The sequence below is a fragment of the Sphaeramia orbicularis genome, chromosome 10 (assembly GCF_902148855.1).
Source record: "Sphaeramia orbicularis chromosome 10, fSphaOr1.1, whole genome shotgun sequence".
NCBI classification, from domain to species: domain Eukaryota; kingdom Metazoa; phylum Chordata; class Actinopteri; order Kurtiformes; family Apogonidae; genus Sphaeramia; species Sphaeramia orbicularis.
Window position 1 is genome coordinate 52,829,989 of NC_043966.1, and position 23,690 is coordinate 52,853,678.

A 23,690-nucleotide genomic window follows, 5' to 3' on the forward strand; every position below is an offset into this window, starting at 1 on the left:
GAGAGAGAGAGAGAGAGAGAGAGAGAGAGAGAGTGGAAGAGTGGAGAGGAAGGAGGAGACCGCAGTGAGGAGGAGACCGAAGCCCGGGGGTGCCAAGTGGACCCGACACCGAGCCAGAACCAGCACAGTGAGGATGAGGAGCCCGGAGCCGGGACTGGGGGACCGCCGCGGAGGAGGAGGAGGGGGGGCGCACGCAGGAGCTCTTCTTTTTCTTCTTGTATGAATTCGGATGTGTAGTGTTTTTTCTCCTCTAACTCCTCTCTCTCCTCCACTCGCTCCCGTTTTCGTCGCTGCCGTTCATTGGAATGTGCGCTGTAGCTTCACCGGGACGCATCCGCCGCAGCCGCACAAGACGACGCAAGACGACGGATCTGCTGGAATCTGAAAAAGGATTTTAAACTGCCCCCCCACCCACCTACCCCCCACCCCCACCGGCTTCGAACGGAACCTTTAATGGGACTGTTTTTGCGCAATTTTGGAGAGTTTTTACGCATTTTGGAGAGTTTTTACGCATTTTGGAGACTTTTCCCCCTTCCGCACTGACATGGATGATGTACATGTAAATCTGGCGCACTCGTAAAAGGATACTACGGTTTCTACTCTTCTGTTTTTTCCCAAGTGCACTTGTTTTGTTTTTTTCCGGCAATGATTGTGCGTCTTCTGCTCGTCCTGTGCGTCGCCGCGGATGGAGTGCTGTGTCAGATCCGCTACTCTGTACCGGAGGAGGCGGACCACGGAACCCTGGTGGGGAATATCGCCGAGGACCTGGGACTGGATCTAACCAAACTGGCCTCCCGCCGCTTCCAGGTGGTGCCCAGCTCACGGACGCCGTACCTGGAGGTGAACTTAGAGAACGGCGTCCTGTTCGTTAACGAGAAAATCGACCGGGAGCAGATCTGTAAGCAGAGCGCCAGCTGCCAGCTCAACATGGAAGTGTTTCTGGAGAACCCCCTGGAGCTGTTTCGGGTGGAAATCGAAGTGGTGGATATTAACGACAACCCGCCCAGCTTCCCGGAGACCGACATCACGGTTGAGATCTCCGAGAGCGCCACACCGGGAACCCGCTTCCCCCTGGAGAGCGCCTTCGATCCGGACGTGGGTTCCAACGCTTTACGCACGTACGACATCACCACCAACAACTACTTCTACCTGGACGTGCAGACGCAGACGGACGGGAATAAGTTCGCGGAGCTGGTGTTGGAGAAGCCGCTGGACCGGGAGCAGCAGGCGGCGCACAGGTACGTGCTGACGGCCGTGGACGGGGGCCAGCCTCCGCGGACCGGCACGGCTCTGCTGGTGGTCAAAGTGCTGGACTCCAACGACAACGTGCCGGTGTTCGAGCAGCCGGTGTACACGGTGAGCCTGTCGGAGAACGCGCCGGTGGGCACGCTCGTGATCCAGCTCAACGCCACGGACCTGGACGAGGGTCTGAACGGAGAGATCGTCTACTCGTTCAGTAACCACATTTCCAGCCGCGTCAAAGACCTGTTCGGTATCGACCCGCGCACCGGACGCATCGAGGTGCGCGGAGAGGTGGACTTTGAGGAGAGCAGCCTGTACCAGATCTTCGTCCAGGCCAAGGATCTGGGACCGAACGCCATCCCCGCGCACTGCAAAGTCTTGGTAAAAGTCTCGGACGTTAACGACAACGCGCCGGAAATCACTTTCAGCACCGTCACCGAGTCCGTGAGCGAAAAGGCGGCTCCCGGTACCGTGATCGCGCTGCTGAGCGTGACGGACAAAGACGCGGAGGAAAACGGGCAGATTCACGTGGAGATCCTGGGAGACGTCCCCTTCAAACTGAAGTCCTCCTTCAGGAACTACTTCACCATCCTGACCGACGGGCCGCTGAACCGGGAGCAGGCGGACTCTTACTCCGTCACCGTGGTGGCGCGGGATAAAGGCACGCCGTCGCTGGCTTCCAGTAAGTCCATCCGAGTCCAGGTGTCGGACGAGAACGACAACGCGCCCGCTTTTACGCAGCCCGTCTACGACGTGTATGTGACCGAGAATAACGTCCCGGGCGCGTACATCCACGCGGTCACGGCTCTGGACCCGGACTTGGGCCAGAACGCGCTCATCAGTTACTCCATCCTGGAGTGTGACATCCAGGGCATGTCCGTCAAAACCTACGTGTCCATCAACGAGGAGACCGGCTACCTGTACGCACTGCGCTCCTTCGACTATGAGCAGCTCAAGGACTTCACCTTCATGGTCCAGGCCCGAGACTCCGGGACCCCCCAGCTGCTGTCCAACGCCACCGTTAAAGTCATCATAGTGGACCAGAACGACAACCCCCCCTTGGTTCTGGCCCCCTTGGGAAAGAACGGCACCGCTAAGGAGCCCCTGCCCCGCTCGGCCGAACCGGGTTACCTGGTGACCCGGATCGTTGCCATGGACGCGGACGACGGAGAGAACGCGCGTCTGTCCTACAGCATCCAACGGGGCAACGAGAACGGCATGTTCCGGATGGACTGGAGGACCGGCGAGCTCCGGACCGCCAGACGGGTGTCGCCCAAGCGGGACCCGCACCAGGTCTACGACCTGCTGATCGAGGTGCGGGACCACGGCCAGCCCCCCCTGTCCTCCAGCGCCAGCGTCCTGGTGATGCTGGTGGACAGCGTGTCCGACGGCCGGATGCTGGGGGGGGACCGGGGCGGTGCCGGTGCCAAATCCAAAGAGGGCACCCTGGACCTGACCCTGATCCTCATCATCGCCCTGGGCTCCGTGTCCTTCATCTTCCTGCTGGTCATGATCGTGTTGGCCGTGCGCTGCCAGAAGGACAAGAAGCTCAGCATCTACACCTGCCTGACCAGTGACTGCTGCCTGGGGGGGTGCAGCTCCTGCTGCTCCAGGCAGGGCCGCGCGCGCAAGAAAAAGCTGTCCAAGTCGGACATCATGCTGGTGCAGAGCGCGGTCAACGTCAGCGGGGCCGGGGCGGCCCAGGTGCCCGTGGAGGAGTCAGGGACGTTCGGCTCCATGCACCACCCGAACCAGAACTATTGTTACCAGGTATGTCTGACCCCGGAGTCCGCCAAAACCGACCTCATGTTCCTAAAGCCGTGTAGTCCCACTAGGAGCACGGACACCGAGCACAACAACCCGTGCGGGGGGGCCATAGTGACAGGGTACTCAGACCAGCAGCCTGACATCATATCCAACGGAAGCATTTTATCCAACGAGGTAAGAGGCACCGTCAACCTGCTGTCATCCGTTCTGCGCATGCGTGAACCCCCCCCTTGACCATCCTCAGTCTGAGCCGCATGAGTGGGGGGGTGGGGTGGGGTGGGGGGTCAAAGTCAGTTCAGGTCAGGGGCCACATTCACACTAATATGATCTGAAGAAGGGATGGAACCTTCTGAAAATGTCAGATCACAGTTATTGTGACTAAAATTATCACAGTTATCATTATTATCATGATATTATCGGAAGTGTGCTGAAAATGTTCAAAAAGTACTGATACACACACTGAAAGAGTTGAACCAAGTTGTATTCTGAAAACAAAAAAACAAACAAACAAAAAACAGATCAAATAATTGACACAATGTTCCTTCTGTGTCAGAAACATTCAAATATTAACCCTTAGTGGTCTGAGCCTATTCTGTCTGTTTTTCAGTCCTTTTGATTTGGCCTTTATATACTATAGAAACAAATGTTTACTATACCCATGTTTGGGATCTGTTTTTTCAGCACAACTTCATCGATATCATCTGCCAATTATTATGTTTTTCACTTTAACCTACTATAAAAACATAAAAGGACAAAAAACACAAAAAAATAAAAAATCCAATTTGAAAAATGTATATAATTTATTGCATAAATAACACACAGATGCTTAATGAACCTTTTCAAAGACTTTAAAAGTGAATATTGGTTCCAAATATTAGGTATATAAATTAAAATTATAATAAATTAAAACTATACTCAAATATTTGGCATAAAAGCAGATCTTTACATAGGCGTTTTCTCCAGAAAAGTGCGGATTATCATGATATCATGATTATCAAACATGATTATCATGATAATTAAAATTTAAACAGTAAAACTAACCATCCGCAATTTAACCGTGGTTTATCGTTATCCCGGTAACTGTTACATCCCTAGTCTGAAGTCAAACCAGTGACGTCAGAGGATAATAGATATATTTATATATTTATTTAGAACATGCAAAGTTGGAAACAAAATCAAACAAAACGAACCATATTAAGGCAAAAAACAGTCAGTTCAGGTCAGGGGCCTCATTCACACTAATATGGTCTGAAGTCAAATCAGTGACGTCAGAGAACTGTTAAAAAACACAAACAAACAAAAACATAAAAAAACAGTATTATTCTGGCAGCAGGGGCGCCGAAAAAATACTGTTAAATAACGGAGAATAACCATCTCATAAAAATACGGTAATTTTCCATAATTAAAATATAGTTTTTTGCCCGAACTTTACATGAGATTTTGCATATTTTTTTTGACTTTTTAATGTTTAATATAGAATAATTACATGTATTAAAACAATCCAATTCCCTATAAATATATATATAAATAATTTTCAGTGAGACTCACTTGTCCAATCCACTGATAAAAACTGTATTTGGACAGTTTATCAGTGCTTATACATGTTATACGTTCACAAAAATACATTTATTCAACATTTTTTTTGTGAAACCTCCTGTAATTCCACAAGATATTTGTCAATTAACAAACAAGTCTGGTTCAACTGACAGAACAAATACTTCTTTAACGCTTAGTTGTTAGCAGTTTTATCTCGTTTTATTATTATTTTTTTACAGGATTAAACTTTAAATTAACAGTTTAATCTCATAAATTGAAAAGAAATATTTGTGAAATTACGATACATTTGCAAATGTATTTTAACTGTATTTTTCTGTGAAAAAGAAAAAATTTCTTTTAAAAAAAATTTATTTTTTGGTTCTTCACAGTTACAGTTTTTTTCATGTTGTTTTCCATTTGACATGTAAAATCACAGTCTGTTTTTGTCATTTCATTAATATTTTCCTGTATCTTAAAAATACAGGAAAAATCTGTCAAATAACCAGTGAAAATTCTGTTAAATTACAGACTTTTTTTTTTTTTTTTTTAACAGTGTAAGCCTGTTTGAAACTCAAAACACAGAGGGGGGTGGGGGGGGGGGTCAAAGTCAGTTAGTCATTAGTGGTTTTCAACCTTGATGTCACCTGGAATTCAAATGGGGTCACCTGAAATTTGTAGTAATTGATAAAAATAAAAAGTTACTAATAAAAATATATGGTGAGTTGACAGAGACAATCCCAGTCTATAACAGACAAACTGTGAAACTGCAGCACTGTGGTTCTGTTTATCTGTCACATGTTCACTGTGGTCAGTTTCAGATGCTGCAGCTCTTTCATAATTCATAGTTTCAGTTCTTGTTTGTTCAGTATTAATTGTCCTCCTTGTAAATCCCAGCTGGACTGACTGGACAGATCCTGAGCCTTTGTGCAGTAATCTACACCTGGATTCACTGCCTCTGTCCACAATAATAGACATTATACAGACTAAATGTCCTCTAACATTAATGTTCATTTGCAACACAGTATTGCAAACTATTACATGATCAAAACAAATTAATTTTAGCAAAAAAAAAAAAAAAAAAAAAAAGTCCATTTTAAATGTACGGGGTCACCAGAAATTTGTGATGTTAAAATGGGGTCATGAGCCAAAAAAGGTCAGAACCACGGTACTAACTTATTGTTTTACTTTTATTCTACTCAAAAATGCCCATGCAAATTGTTACCTTTATTTTTTGCGTTGGCCTAACTTATTTCTGTATGTCAGAGCAAACTATGCATTGAAATTCCAGTTTTATGACCAAAGTGTTTATTAGAACACCAGGTCCATCAGCTTTGTACTCAGCTTTTAAAGGAGGCTTACAAGATTTTAAAGCTGTACTAACTTCATATACTTCTATGTTAAGTTAAGGCAGAAATGTCAGTTCAAAATGAATATGTTACTAAGTTAAGACTGTTTTCCTTATTTTTCATTTAGACCAACTTAATAAAATAACTGATCAACCTATTACAACGTGTACATGTAACAAATTAAATTCTTTAAGCAGAAAAAGCTCTGGATTTTAAGCTTAACTTACCAACCCCATGAATCATTTCTTAGAGTGTACTCAGTACATTAATCGTAATAAACATAAAAACCAAAAAAGGAATAGGCTAGAAGCAAAAGCTTATTTTTTTTGCCTATCCTTTTCAACTAATACACTGCTTACATCAACTTAAATGTGAACAGCATCGAGCATTCACACCATAAAAAAACAAAAAAAACATATCTACCATCGCAATTCAATATTTCTGAATAATTTTAAACTGAAGGTACTTTTTTTTTTTTTTAAATTTCAAACATGCAAAGAAAAAGTAAAACAAAGCAAAGCAAATTAAGACAAAAACAAAATAACATTTAAATGAACAGAATCTGTCTTCAAGCACGTACAAGTGGAATTTTGCAAAAGGAGTAGGAAGAAGAAGTTTAAACTTGAATGGAAATATGGAAAAGATGTCGACTCCAAACCGACAAAAGGTAACAGAACATGATGAAAATGTTCCCGTCTCCAAACTCTCCTTTGGACCAGGGCTGTCCAACTCATGTTAGTTCAGTTCCACATTCAGCTAAACTAAATCTGCAGTGGGCCAACCAGTAAAATAAGAACAGAGTGATATAGAAATCATGTCAACTCCAAACTTTTCTCTATGTTTTAGTGCACAGGTGTCAAACATGCGGCCCGTGGGCCAAAACCGGCCCTCCAGAGGTTCCAGTCCGTCCAGCGGCATGAGTTTATGGAGTGCAAAAATGACACTGAAGATCTGAACAGTCAGAGGTGTTGAACTGGTTTGAGCTCAGGGTGATCTAAATTAAAATAACAGTCTGATAACTCTGACAATAAAATGTGAACATCCTGAAAATGAAGCACAATTTGAACAACATTCTGTTCCTAAATGTTTTGTGGATTTGTAGATCCCATTTGTAAGTTGTGTTCATAATATTGTAGACGTTCTTGTTTTAGTTCCACATTCCAAACTTCAAAATTTCAACAATATTATGTTTGTGTAACATTGTGTGTAACACACATGTACAAGTGATGAGATGAGGCAGAATATTGTTAAAAATTAACTTATTTTTCTGAAGAAATTCAAATTTTTTTCTGGTTATTCACATCTTTTTTGTGAAAACATAGTTTGTAAATGTAAACATTTTCATAATTTAATGTTTTGTATTGCGCTAAAATGAAGAGAAAAACTTGGAGTTGTCGTTATTTATAGGTTTTTATGCTGTTATTTTAATGGTTTGGCCCGCTGGAGATCAACTGGGCTGAATGTGGAACCTGAAAGAAAATGAGTTTGACAGCCCTGTTGTAGAGGCAAAAAAAGTAAAATTACATGATGAAAAGCTTTACATCTACAAACTGTCCTTTCAGACAATGTGAATAACATGAACAAACTGAAAAAATAAGTGTAATTTTAACACTATTCTGCCTCAGTTTATCATTTCCACATGTGCATTATAACTGACAGATCACAGTGGATCTACAAACACACCAAACATTTAATAACAGACAGAATACTGTTAAAATTGTACTTACTTTCCTTTAGACATTTCAGGTTGTTCATATTTGTTCAGGTTATTCACATTTTTTGTGAAATTCTACTTTTTTTTAGTGTAAATACATGATAATATTTACATTTACAAAGAGAAAATTTGGAGTTGTCATTATTTCTATGTTATTAGGATAGTATTTGACTGGTCCCGCCCACTGGAGAGTGAACTGGTTCTCTTCTCTTCTCTTCTCTTCTCTTCTCTTCTCTTCTCTTCTCTTCTCTTCTCTTCTCTTCTCTTCTCTTCTCTTCTCTTCTCTTCTCTTCTCTTCTCTTCTCTTCTCTTCTCTTCTCTTCTAAGTTTCTTAAGAAAAATAAGTGTAATTTTAACAACATTGTGCCTCAGTTGATCCTTTCCACTTTTACATTACAGCTTACAGATCACAGTAGATTCATATTTGTTCAAGTTATTCACATTTTTTTTTGCAAAATAATAGTTTGTTTTAAATATAAATAGTCAAATTACATGAAAATATTTACATTTACAAAAAGAAAAAAATGGAGTTGTCAGTATTTCTAGGTTAATATGATTGTATTATAATCTTATCACTTATCTTATTAACTGAAATTTCTTAAGAAAAATTAGTGTAATTTTAACTATATTCTGCCTCAGTTTATCATTCACACATGTACATTACAGATTTCAGATCACAGTGGATTCATATTTGTTACATTTGTTGAAGTTATTCACATTTTTTGCAAAACAATAGTTTGCTTTAATATAAATACAATCAAATTACATGAAAATGTTTAAATTTTCAAAAAGAAAAAATTAGAGCTGTGAGTATTTCTAGGTTATTATCAGTATTATTATCTTATCTTGCCACTTATCTTATTAACTGAAATTTCTTGAGAAAAATAAGTGTAATTTTAACAATCTTATGTCTCTGTGTACATCACAATTTACAATCACAGTGGATCTGCAAATACACAAAACGTGTAATAACAGGGCAGAATATTGGTAAAATAGCACTTCAGACATTTCAGATTGTTCATATTTGTTCAGGTTATTCAGGTTTTTTTTGGTGAAATGATAGTTTGTTTTAATGTAAATACAGTCAAATTACATAAATATGTTTACATTTACACAGAACTGTGGACTTGTGGGTATTTCTGGGTTATTCTGACAGTATTTTACTGGTCTGACCCACTCAAGATGGAACTGGTCTGAATGTGGAACCTGAACTAAAAGGGTTGTTCATATCTTACTGTCATTTTTGCATTTCACACATTCATCCCCAGGGCCGAACAGGACCCTCTGGTGGGCTGGATTTGGGCCCCGGGCCGCATGTTTGACATCCCTGCTTTAACACATGCCTCCATAACAAACAGCCATTTCCATCCCTGACATGAATCTGTAGTGTTAGTAAATCCAGTGTTTGTACGAGGGATGTAACGAGATGAAACTATCATGGTTATTGTGACCAAAATTATCACAGTTATCATTATTATCACAGTAATGTTGAAATTGTGCTCAAAATGTTCAAAAAGTACTGATACACACACCAAAATAATTTAACCAAGTTGTATTTTGAAAAAACAAAACAAAAAAAACAACAACAAATAAAATAATTGGCACAATGTACTTTCTCTTGGCAGAAACATTCAAATATTAACCCTTAGTGGTCTGAGCCTATTTTGTCCATTTTTCAGTGCTTTTGATTTTGCCTTTATATACTATATAAACAAATGTTTACTATACCCATGTTTGGGATCTGTGTTTTCAGCACAACTTCATTTATATCAACTGCCTACACTGTAGAAAAAAAAATAAAAAAATAAAAAAACAGTATTATTCTGGCAGCAGGGGCACCGAAAAAATACTGTTAAATAACAGAAAATAACCATCTCATAAAAATACGGAAATTTTCCATAATTAAAATACAGTTTTTTGCTTTAACTTTACATGAGATTTTGCATATGTTTTTGACTTTTTGATGTTTAATAAAGAATATTTACATGTATTAAAACAATCACATTACCTATAAATATATATATAAATAATTATCAGTGAGACTCAGTTGTCCAATCCACTGAAAAAAGAAAACATTTCTTTTAAAAAATTGAAATTTTATGGTTATTCACAGTTACAGTTTTTTTGTGTTATTTTATAATTCACATGTAAAATCACAGTCTATTTTTGTAATTTCATTGATATTTTCCTGTATCTTAAAAATACAGGAAAAATCTGTAAAATAAACAGTGAAAATTCTGTTAAATTATAGATATTTTTTACAGTGTATTATTTTTTCCACTTTAACTTACTATATCAACACAAAAGGACAAAAAACACACACAAAAAAATAAAATCTGATTTGAAAAATGTATATAATTTATTGCATAAATAACACACAGATGCTTAACGAACCTTTTCAAAGACTTTAAAAGTGAATATTGGTTCCAAATATTAGGTATAGAAAATTAAAATTGTAATAAATTAAAACTATACTCAAATATTTGACATAAAAGCAGATCTTTACATAGGGTTTTTTCCCTTAAAAGTGCGGTAATCAAACAGTTATCATGAGAATTAGAATTTAAATGGTAATACTAAGTTTTACGGTGGTTTATCGTTACACTGGTAATCGTTACATCCCTAGTTTGTGCACACCTCTGATCGAAAGCTCTACTACTGAGTGTTCATACACTGACCAAAAACAGTCACATGGAAACTGTTTGAAACTATTTGACTCCGCCCCCTTTGGTTCTGATTCACTGTCATATCTGTTTTACCGCATAATGCTTATGTAACAATAAGGTTCAACATATTTGTTCCGTCCATAGTTGCATTATTTTCTGATTATTGATGATTAGGGCTGTGTATCGGCAAGAATCTGGCAATACGATACAAATCACAATACTAGGATCATGATACGATACATCACAATATATCATGATACTGTTAAAAGGCAGTTTTTATTTCTTTTTTTAAATGATTATTTCCTTGAAGAATTGAATTACAGCAGAAATCTGCACAAATACTAAACACATTTTTATCTAATGTTCTATCACAAAATGTTCCTGTGTTCAAACTGAAATTGTGTTTTACAGACATTCCAGTTTCAGATCCTGTTCAAATGTTCAGATTCTATTAGTTCACAACTAACATCAGAACATTATTTTAGTTCAGTCCCAACAAAGGAACGAACATTATTGAATAAAAGAGTGTTAAAAAATAATAAGTAAACGAGTGTTCAGAGAACACAAACCTCCACCAAGCACCCTGAACGATGTGCATGTGTGGACCGACTATTTCTGTTTAAATTCAACAGTTTCCAGGTTGTTCCATACAGCAGAAAAAGTTGAAGCTTGGTCCCAGTCATGTGTCTGTCCAATTAGATTCAATTCACATCAATATTAGTTGAGTTCGAATTTTAAATGTGTGGTAAATGGGATTTTCAATGTTAAATGTAAATGTCCACAGAGTCCACATTCCACAGTGGATGTGGACAATTTTGTGCCAGATCCAAGATATTGTTCTAAGCTACAGGTGGATCCAACTGGAGGAGAATCGGAGTCGTTTTGAATTTTTTATGAATTTTGGAAAATGTCTCAATGATGACAGATGGAAAACTGTAGATGCTGTGACCTTGCTGTGACCTTGAACTTTGTCCTACTGGGACCAAAATGTAATGGGTTGGTCCCAGGGCCTAGGCCTATCTGTGGGGAAGATTTGGGAAAGATGGGTGGAAGAGTTTTCCACTAAAGTTGCTAAAAACAAACAAACAAACAAACAAACATACAAACACACCAAGCACACAAAGATCACAGTCCCTCCTGGCAGAGGTAAATATAAACAAAAAAGAAAAACAAAAAAACTAAAATGAACCTCCACGATATCTGCATTTGAATAAACACCTAAAAATATCAATACAGTACCTTTTAATATCGATACAGTATTGTGAAATGAAATATTGCGATATATTACAGAACCTATATTTTTAGTCTTTCTGGGTTAAACGTGGACATATTTTAGGTTTTTAAACACAGAGCTTATTGAACAGGAAATGCGTCCCTGTGCGGTGTCGATGCGCTCCATGTGAGGCTGTGGCGTTGCCTCTGAGGCTGCTGGTTGCTGCGGGTGCATCTGTGGGGGTGGGGGGGTTCTGATGGGACCCACTCCCCTGAGACAGGAACATTCACATTAAGCACACTGGTCACAATGTTGCTGAGTCGCACTCCAACAAAGATGAATCTCTGGGCCGTGCCAGCCTGAATAGGTGCATTACTTCATCTTGTGCCTTGGCAGCATATCTGTGGGCCACCCCCCTCCCCCCACCCCCCACCCCCCTCCCCCCTCCTTCACCATGTGGGAAAACTGTCCGCAGACCCCCCTCCCCCACTGTTGGAGTGATGTGTGTTCAGTGTTCATCCCAGCTGATACCACTCTGGTTCTGTGTGGGCTGCATCACTCGTGGCTCGATGCTGCTGCTGATGTGTGGTGTTTTTTTTTTTTTTTTGCTTGTTGTGTTCTTCTCTATGCTAATCATGTTACATAAGGTTATTGTGCGACACACTGAACACCGGTCCTGTCTCTTCTGTTTCAGGCCAAACACCAGCGGGCTGAACTCAGCTACCTGGTGGACAGGCCGCGGCGCGTCAACAGGTACGTGTGGACGCCGTCACGTTCACGCCACACAATCCACAACATGTCATTTTCTAACACAGCTGGTTCAAATTCTCTAGTATTTGACTTGACTAATCCAAGCACTAGGTATCAAAGAAAATGCAAAAATGAGTCTTACAGGAGGGGTTTAGTTCAGGGGCCACATCCTCCCAGTCTGATCTGAAGTGGACCGACCCAGGCCCAGGAAAATAAATGACATCAGAATCTGTAAATAATGTCAAATTACATAATGAAAATGTTTACATCTACAAATTATTCTTTAAAAAATGTGAATAACATGAACAACTATGAATAAATTGAAATTAATTGAGAAAAATCCGTGCATTTTTAACAGTTTCATGCCTGAGTTTATCATTTACACATGAGTGTTACAACATACAGATCACAGTGGATCTACAAACACACAAAACATGTAATAGCACCTATAATAGTGTTAAAATTACACTTCCTTCTCTTTAGACATTTCAGGTTGTTCATATTTGTTCAGATTATTCACATTTTTTTCAGAAAGAATAGATTGTAAGTGGAAACATTTTTATGTAATGTTACGTTTTTACCATAAAACAAAGAGAAAAATTGGGAGTTGGGAGTGGGTATTTATGTTTTATTCTGATAATATTTTACAGACTGACCTAGTGGAGATAGACTTGGGCCTAATGTGGAACCTGAACTAAAAATACTGTTATTAGCTTCAGTTTAATTTTTGCATTTCATAAATTTATCCCATGGGCCAGATCAGACCCTGTGGTGGGCCGGGTTTGGCCCACGGGCCTCATGTTTTTTTTTTTTTTTGTTTTTTCTTTCGAATATGGAAATGATCCTAGCTTCCTGACTGCTACTATTTGACTTCTTTGCACAAAATAATATAGAAATGAAAAGTCAAGGAAGCATAAAATGATATACACAAAAAGAAAAAGAAAAAAAAAGTCATATTTGAAAAGCAGTGAGAAGAAGCAGAGCTTATATTAGCTCTGACCCCTGTGTCCAAACCAACAATATGTACAGATATACACACACACACACACACACACACACACACACACACACACACACACACACACACACACACACACATTTATGTGTGTGTGTGTGTACGTATATGGGTGTATGTATATATATATATATATATATATATATATATATATATATACATGCATACATATATAAACCAATATACATACACATTTATCTCTATCTATCTATCTATATATCTATCTATCTATATATATATATATATATATATATATACTCATACATACATGTACACATCCACACATACCATCATATATATATACACCTACATATACATAACACCTGGGTCTTACATAAATGCTCAGTACTTATATAGTGCTGTTCCACACTTTTTCGGTGCCCAAGACACTTTCCAAAGCCTCTTATTCACACACACACACACACACACCTACACACACACACACACACACACACACCTACACACACACACACACACCTACACACACACACACACACACACACACACACCAGTAGGATTATGATTATTGATTCCAAGTGTTTGAACAAATGTGACTTTTACGCAGTCCTGCCGTCTTCAGTTACTCTGAACATATACGAACATTTACTGAGATGACGCTTTACGGAAAAACATCCAGCCCAGTGTGTGTCAGAAGGACAAACGGACGGGTCTGTCTGGGACGTTTGATCACAGAGTCAAAGTTAGAATTCAACCCAGGAAACACCAGTGTACAGTTCTGTGGTGGAACATTATTTGGGTCTGTTTCAGTATCTGTTATTACACAAGAACTGGATGAAAAAGAACAGAAATATGTCAGTTAACTGTTCAATGGAATATCAAACCTGATGGGTTTATAATTCGAACGGCCTTTTACATATTAAAGCAAATGATCTGATCAGAAAACAAATTTAAAAAAAATATCTGTGTGTAATATAAAAACTAAAATTCCTTTAAAAAGCTTCAACCTGGTCACAGTCTGTTTGACTAAATACTCATGTGTTTTAACAGTTGATGTTTTGATGATTAATGTTACACAGATATATATATATATATATATATATATATATATATATATATATATATAAATAGATATAGATATAGATAGATAGATAGATAGATAGATACATAGATACATATATATATATATATATATATATATATAGATATATATATAGATATAGATATATATATATAGATATATATATGTGGTAGGGCTGTGTATCGACAAGAATCTGGCGATACAACACAAATTACAATACTAGGGTCACGATACGATATATCACAATGTATCATGGTACTGTTAAAAAGGCAAAATTTTGTTTGTTTCTTTTTTTAAAATGATTATTTCCTCGAAGAATTGAATTCCAGCAGAAATCTGCACAAATACTAAACACATTTTTATTTGATCCCAACAGGATCTAATGTTCTATCACAAAATGTTCAAACTGTGTTCAAACTGAAATTGTGTTTTACAGACATTCCAGTTTCAGATCCTGTTCAAATGTTCAGATTCTATTAGTTCACAACGAACATCAGAACAGGATTTGAGTTCAATCCCCACAAAGGAACGAACATCTGCCTCTCAGACAGAAAAAAGTGCTTTTAGGATGATTCAAATTAACCATTATTTAGTAAAACACATTATATAATAATAAATAAAATATAAACAATAAAGAAAAACAAAAATGAACCTCTGCCATATCTGCATTTGAATAAATACCTAAAAATATCAATACAGTACTTTTTAATATTGATACAGTATTGTGATATAAAATATTGTGATATATTGCAGAACAGATATTTTCTAACAGCCCTAGTTACAAGGGGTAGTGTCAAGTGCAAGGGCCAAGGGGGAGGGGCCTAGGGGTGAGTTTGGATTGGGTCCTAATGTGCCGGCAGCTTCATGGTGTGCGTTTGGTGTTTTCAGCTCAGCGTTCCAGGAGGCGGACCTGGTCAGTTCCAAAGACAGCGGCCACGGAGACAGCGAGCAGGGGGACAGCGACCACGACGCCACCAATCGAGGCCACTCCTCCGGTAAGAGCAGCGCCGCCATGCTGGGTATACTGGACTGAAAGGTCAAAGGTCAGATCAGAGGAGTTATGAGCCCGGGGGGTTCGGCGGCGGCGTGCAGCCGTCTGCCTCCTCTGATGGAACACATGTGGGGCTGCAGAAGTGGGAGGGGCTTTTAATAATAGGTGATCCACACGGCTGGAGTCAGCATCAGCATCAGCTGAGGCATTTCAGCGCAAAAAAAACCAATCGGACTTTTGCTGATGAAGGTGGAGCGGAGTAAAAAAAAAAAAGCCTTGGAATAGAATCACATCCTGTCCCTGGAGCTGCTTCAGATCTGGGGCTGAACTCCAGGGACGGAACTGGAGGGTTTAGGTTTGGACGGAGCAGGGAGAGCACTTTAGTTCAGGTTCCACATTCAGACCAGTATGACCTGAAGTGGACCAGTACAATCAGAACAGAATAACAGAGCAATAATGTCCACTCCAAACTATTCACTATTTTTAGAGTGAAAACGTCCTGTCTTCTGTTTTTTTCCCTTTATACTTGAAGTAAATGTCATACGTGAAAAATAAGAGATAGTAACTGATGTTCAGGGGCCTGAAGTGAGCTGGACCACTAAAATAATAACATAACAATATATAAATAATATCAACTCCAACCTTTCCTCTGTGTTTTAGAGTGGAAAAAGCACAATTATATTAAGAACAGGTTTACATTTAGAAACTAGAAAAGCACCCGGACAGCGCAGACCTCCGCCAAGGCAGATCAGGGGTGTCAAACTCATGTTAGTTCAGTTCCACATACAGCCTAACATGATCTAAAGTGGGCCAGACCAGTCAAATAATATAAATAATAGGATAAGAACTTAGAAATAACATCAATTCCAAAGTTTTCTCTGTTTTTGAGTGAAAAAAGTAAAATTCCTTAAATGAAAATGTTTACATCTACAAACTGTACTTGAACATAACATAAAAATATATGAACAACCTGAAAATTCTGAAGAAAAATAAATGCAATTTTAACAATATTGCAGCACAGTTTATCATTTATACATGTGCATTATAACAAACAGACCACAGTGGATCTGCAAACACACAAAACATTTAGTAACAGGTAAAATATTGGTCCAATTCCACATACTTCTCTTCAGACATTTCAGGCTGTTCTTATTTGTTCAGGTTATTCACATTTTTTTTGTAAAAGGCTAGTCTGTAATGTAAACATTTTTGTGTAGTTTTACTTTGTTTACGCTGAAACAAAGAGAAAAAGTAGCTTTTTTTCATTATTTGTAGGTTATTATGATAATATTTTACTGGCGTGACCCACTTAAGATTGAATTGACCTAAAATGATTTTAACATCCTCGATTGTTAATATCTTCAATGTAAATTTTGCATTTCATAAATTTATCCCACAGGCCAAAGTGGATCCTCTGGCGGGCTGGTTTTGGCCCCCGGGCCACATGTTTGACACCTGTGATCTAGTATGATCTAGTACTGATCCGACCCACTTTAGATCATATTGGTCTGAATGTGGAAACTGAGCTAAAATGATTGTTAATATCTTAGTGTAATTTTTACATTTCACACATTCTACCACAGGGCCGGACTGGACCCTTTGGTGGGCCAGATTTGGCCCCCGGGCCCCATGTTTGACACCTGTGTATTAGACGTGTCAGGATGGACCCGAACCTTTGGGTAGTTTTTTGTAAATCTGAGGCTTTAATGGTGATTGTGGTCAGTGGGTTCCACTCGACCTGGACGCGGGCCACATGTTTGACCCCCGTGTCCTAAGTCCTTCAGTGGAAGTTTGGACAGAAGCTGGTCCCTCTGTCAGACCCTCCTCCAGTTTTATTTAGGACACAAATGGACCTGTTGTCTGAATCTCCTTCATCATGTCCCATCCTCCCAGTGTGGTCCTGGGTTTGTCCTCATGAGGAATGTGTGGCTTCATGTATTAGACCAGGGGTGTCAAACATACGGCCCGGGGGCCAAATCTGGCCCCCCAAAGGGTCCAGTCCAGCCCTGGGGATGAATGTGGGAAGTGCAAAAATTACACTGAAGATATGAACACTCCTTTTAGTTCAGGTTCCACATTCGGACTAATTCAATCTCCAGTGGGTCAGACCAGTCAAATACTATCAAATAACATTTAAATAATGACAACTCAAACATTTTCTGTTTGTAAATGCAAACATTTTCATGTAATTTTACTGTAGATTCACTAAAACCAACTATCATTTCACAAAAAACATGAATAACCTGAACAAATATGAACAACCTGAAATGTCTTAAGAGAAGCAAGTACAATTTTAACAAGATTCTGTCTGTTATTAAATGTTTTATGTGTTTGTAGATCCACTGTGATCTGTACGATATAATGTACATGTGGAAATGAAAAACTGAGGCAGAATAGTGTTAAAATTGGACTTGTTTTTCTTAAGAAATTTGAGTTTGTTTATGTTATTCACATAATTTGTAGATGCAAACATTTCCATAATATAATTTTTTTCACGCTTAAACACAGAGGAAAGTTTGGAGTTGAGATTATTTCTATATTATTCTGTTATTATTTTACTGGTCCAGCCCATTTCAGATCACATTTAGCTGAATGTGGAACTGAACTGAAATGAGTTGGAGACCCCTGTGTTAGCCGGTGTCAGGATGGACCCGAACCTCTGGGCAGTTTTTTGTAAATATGAGGCTTTAATGGTGATGGTGGTCAGTGGGTTCCACTCGACCTGGACGTGACGGGCGTTTAAAGAGCCAGGCCGGCCCTGCTCGGAGCAGCGCAGTCATCTGGAAGCCCATCAAGTAGGCTGCAGCACACAAAACAGGCGATTCATTTGTTCACTCACTTAATTAATGCGTTCATTCGTGCTGCGACTGCATGATTCCTGACCTCTTCCTGCGGCGCTGCGTTCCTCCAGACCCCTGGCTGTCGTACACATCCCCTGTTTAATGAAAGCCATGTGACCTCGTACAGCAGAGCGGTGGTGGTGAATGGTGGGTTTTATGTGTTTGTGTGTTGGGACGGGCTCATGCTGTCTGGTCAGCTGCAGCACAGGCCCGGCGTCCGGCCAAACGCTGCATTCACTGTCGTTCCAGTGGGCCGGGGGGGTACGGTTTGGCAGGTTTTTTAGGCCAAGCCCTCTGCGTTACGTTTACTCAGCTGTTGGAATGCTGTAGTATGGTATACACTGTAAAAAATAAACTCATTATTGGGTTCAAATGTCTGCTTTCACGTACAATGATCTGCCAGTGCAGGAAGAAAATGACACTGATCAAGTTTTATTAAAATAAGAAAATATTATCAAAGGATTATAGAATGAGACAACTGTTATTATAGTCAGAATATACTTGTTTCAAGTCTTTACTGTAAGATATATATATATATATATATATATATATATATATATATATATATATGTATATGTATATATATATATATAGTATATATTATAGATGTAACGATATGTAAATTTCATATCACAGTTATTGTGACCAAAATTATCACGGTTATCATTATTATCACAGTATTTTTGAAATTGTGCTCAAAATGTTCAAAAAGTACTAATACTCACACGGAAATAATTTAACCAAGTTGTATTAAAAACAAACAAACAAACAAACAAATAAATAAAATAATTGGCACAATGTATCTTCTGTGTCAGAAACATTCAAATATTAACCCTTAGTGGTCAGAGCCTATTTTGTCTGTTTTTCAGTCCTTTTGATTTTGCCTTTATATACTATAGAAACAAATGTTTACTGTAGCCATGTTTGGGATCTGTTTTTTCAGCACAACTTCATCGATATCATCTGTCTATTATTTTTTTTCACTTTAACCTACTATAAAAACATAAAAGGACAAAAAACACACAAAAATATATAAAATCCAATTTGAAAAATCTATATAATTTATTGCATAAATAACACACAGATGCTTAACGAACCTTTTCAAAGACTTTAAAAGTGAATATTGGTTCCAAATATTAGGTATAGAAAATTAAAATTGTAATAAATTCAAACTATGCTCAAATATTTGACATAAAAGCAGATCTTTACTCAGGTGTTTTCTCTGGAAAAGTGCGGTAATCAAACATAGTTATCATGATAATTAGAATTTAAATGCTAATACTAACCGTTGGCAATTTTACCGTAGTTTATCGTTATACTGGTAATCGTTGCATCCCTGATATTTATTTATTTATTTATTTTTTATGGCTCATTTCAGAATTGCAGGTACATTTCACATGGAGACAGAAAACAAAAATTGTGAGTGTTTTTGTTTGTTTTTTTTCATGAAACTTTTGTATTTTGTAGAACACACTTTAAATGTAACTTTTCTAGTATTTGCTGAGCTTAAACCTGTAACATTGAAAACTTTTAATATGAAAAACAATGTAGTTGCAGAAAAATCTGTCAACTCTGCTGCAGACAAATTAGGTAGAATACATAAAATAAACAAATATCAAATAATTTAAAAGATTGTTCTCCATTACAGATATTGTGTCTCTAAATCCATTAAGTAAATTTTTGGTCTGATTAGATAAAAAAAACTTTTTGTTTTGGAGTAAAAATATCAACACATTTAATTGACATGTTGCCACGAGGGTGTGCATTTTCTGTAAACATACCTGTAAAGAAGCAGGAAATTCAGATGCAAAAAATTCAGACACAAAAAAATTCAGATGCAAAAAATTCAGATGCAAAAAATTCAGAAACAAAAAATTCAGATGCAAAAAAAATCAGATGCAAAAAATTCAGATGCAAGGACTTCCGATGCAAAAATTCCGATGCAAAAAATTCAGACACAAAAAAATTCAGATGCAAAAAAATTCAGACGCAAAAAATTTGGATCACACATCTGGGACACCAAGGATAAGCAATCGATTCTATCTGAAGTCGAACCAACAGCCAGCCAATCAAGTTTGGTTAGGTTGGTCATGTGACGCCGAAAAAATTCAGATACTTAATTTCAGTGCAAAAAAAATTCAGTGGCTTTTATAATTCCAAATCTGATGAAACAGATTTACTTCCATACCTTATTTATTACCTTTTGCACTGTTATTCCATAATGCGGTGCTACAGATACAAACCCCCTTTATTTAGTCAGGTTCCTTAAAACTAGAACCACAGTCCCCAAAAGTCCATAATGAGCTTAAAGGGGACGTTTTATCCAAAATTCTGCTTTTCACAGTCAACTAAAGCACAGATATTTAAGACATGTTTAATACTGTTCAGTTGTCCTTTTGGTCTCCCTGTTAAAATGAGGGAAAATAATCTTATTCCTTTTAGTTCTATTATTATACAAACCATTGTTGTAGATTGTTACTGGTGCAACGTCTGATTAAGACAAAGTTAGAGATAATTCTGTAAAATTAAGTTACTGGCTGGAATTATGAGAGAGAGAAATAATCTGGGTATTTATTTAGTTGGTGACAGTAATTAAAAATAACTCCAAATGCAGAAGTCTGTTTCCTTCCACATGACCGAGTGGGAGTGGGTGGATGAGTTTCTGACAGGATGGACTTTTATTATACATGTTCAGGGTTCTTCAGACACACAGCTGTGCATCCTTTAAAACAGGGGTGTCAAACATGTGGCCCATGGACTGAAACCAGCCCACCAAGGGGTCCAATCCAGCCCACAAAGTGCAACAATATGAACAGTCCAGGGTGTTCAGTGGCCACGTACTGCACATGTGATATCCACTCAAATAATAACACAATAAGCAATAAATAATGACAAATATTCTCCCTGGTTTAATGTCAAAAAGTTAAATTACGTTCTGAAAATATTTACATTTACAGACGATCCTGTTACAATTAAATGTGAATAAAGTGAACAAATATGAACCTGGAATGAACTGCAAAAAAACAGGAATAACTGACGGAGATAAACTGACCTGAATGTGGAATATTGAGATCATTTTTTAGATTTATTTAGTTATTTAGACGTAATCTAGTTCAGATTATTTGACTTGTTCCAAGAATTTTCATCTTGATCTGAACCTCACTGAGATTTTACAACTAAATTTAAGCGTCTTCATAAGACCATATATTTATTTATATTTACCATAAGTTAAAAAAAATCTGACTGTGAAGACTTGAAGCAAGTATTTTCTGCTTAAGTAAGAATTGTCTCATTCTATAATCCTTCGATAATATTTTCTTATTTTAATAAAACTTGATCAGTGTCATTTTCTCACTGCACTGGCAGATGATTGTACTGAAATAAGACCTCTGAAGTAGAATTCTCTTATTTTTACACACCTTTTTTGCAGTATGACTATAACAACAAAACATAGAACATTATAGAAGTACGCATAAAATAAGATATAATTGTAGTTAATTGCTGATCATGATAAGAAGATACTATCACATTTATTGATCATTGTATTTGGAGTAAATATTTAAAGTGCATATAAATATTAGTTTCTGTTAAAAGCGTTTGATTATGTAAATGTGGTTGTGTGTGAGGCGACTAAAAAAGTGTATGTGAATGGTTTGTACGGCTGTTTTGTGTTATTGTAAAAATATACAGAAAAATGTGTGTTAACAAAGCAAAGGAAGTGGATCTTGTCTGGTTATTAGATTGTAAAAAGGGGGTGGAGTCTATAAGTTATACTTCTGCCCACTCCTTTTCGAGCGCAGAAATTTTTTAAAATTTATTTATTTATTTTTGACCATGTTGTATGATTCTGTGTTATCTGATGATTCTATGTGCTACTACTACTACTACTACTACTACTACTACTACTAAAGAAAAATAATTTTATGCCTAAATATTAATAAATGTTTTGTGTGTTTGTAGATCCACTATGATCTGTAAAATTTGTTATTAATAAGCAGAGACGTATTATTGTCGAAATTGCACTTAAAAAAAAAAAAGAAGATCTTTCAGGTTCTTCAGGTTTTCATACTGTAATGTAACTTTCATACTAAAGCATAGAGACAAATGTGTATTATTATTTATTTATAGGTTATTATTGTACTGGTCCGACCCCCTTCAGGTCCCACTGGACTGACTGTGACCCTGAACCAAAATGAGTTTGACAGCCCTGCGTTAAAAATATGAAAGGAAATGAACTTATTGAACTGAAGTGGCAGCAGGTCTGGGTCTGAATGGAAGTGTTTGGTTTGGAAGGAGCACTTTGAACCCTGGTCGACCCAAGGCAACCTTGGTTTTATTGACTTTTTTTTCTCCTTTTCAGACAATTTTTATGAAATCCTTTAAGCGTCTTGTAATGTCTGTCAGTTCAGGGGCTACTTTGCTGTGAAAAGGTCTATTTCAGGGGGTACTCCACTGTAAAAAGTCTATTTCAGGGGGTACTCCACTGTAAAAAGTCTATTTCAGGGGGTACTCCACTGTAAAAAGTCTATTTCAAGGGGTACACCACTGTAAAAGTCTATTTCAGGGGGTACTAAATGGAGATGGTCTATTTCAGGGGCTACTCCGCTGTAAAAAGTGTATTTCAGGTGGTACTCTGCTGTAAAAAGTCTATTTCAGGAGGTACTCCTCTGTAAAAAGTTGCAGCCCCGCTGCTCTAATATAATATAATCTCCATGTAATGGCGTTTCCCAAACATGTCTCGACATGTGCAAAAACATCTGACCTCGGTCAGATGTTTTTGCGCTGCTGTCGGACAGATACACATGAGGATCCTCTTCCATTTCATTTCCTCATCATCAGTTCATCACGAGTCCAGTTTAGTTCGTTAGTTCATCAGATTAGCCCAGTTTAGTTCGTTAGTCCCCCGTCCGTGCACCTTTTAACCAATAATGAGACCTCAAATAACGACTGGACCTACGGCTCTGTCACAAACAGGCTCATTTAGGCTTTTCTCTGCTGCTGTTTATTTTTAAATTTTTTTTTCATTTTTTTGCTTATTATTCAATAAGAAAAGAGTTTCACGCTGATAAAAAGTCAGCCTTTTATTCACATCATTTCCCATTAAAAAATTAAAGGGATCATCGTAAAACACTGAATTAAAACTGATTAATTGATTATGTTTATTTCAAACATGAATGTCAAAAAACTATATAATATATATATATATATATATATATATATATATATATATATATTATACATATATATATATATATATATATATATATATATATATATATATATATATATATACATATATATACATATATTATATATATATATATATATATATATATATATATATATATATATATATATATGTAGAGAGAGAGAGAGGGAGGGAGGGGAAGCTCATTGTCGGCTTACATCAAAAAATGGTCCAGTTATTTCAACATAAATTCGTCCCTCTGTTCCTTTTTCAGAAAATGGTCAGTGACCTTATCAGACCAAGTAGGCGACAAAATGATATTAAATTCAAACAAGAAATCATTAAATTATGGAACTGAAACAAGAAAACGTTGAAATTATGTT

General features: G+C 37.9%; 1 protein-coding gene across 2 annotated transcripts in view; it reads left to right on the forward strand.

Moving 5' to 3' along the window:
* Positions 1-468: 468 nt before the first annotated feature.
* Positions 469-23,690, forward strand: part of LOC115427047 (protocadherin-10-like) — a 45,535-nt gene continuing 22,313 nt past the window's right edge. Inside the window, exons 1-3 of one of the 2 annotated variants that reach the window (XM_030145408.1) lie at positions 469-3,012; positions 12,179-12,237; positions 15,177-15,283. In XM_030145408.1, coding sequence (XP_030001268.1) covers positions 646-3,012; positions 12,179-12,237; positions 15,177-15,283 — 2,533 coding nt within the window. In that variant the 5' untranslated portion in view covers positions 469-645. Of the gene's footprint in view, positions 3,184-12,178; positions 12,238-15,176; positions 15,284-23,690 lie in introns of both variants that reach the window. The other variant, XM_030145407.1, reaches the window with a different exon arrangement.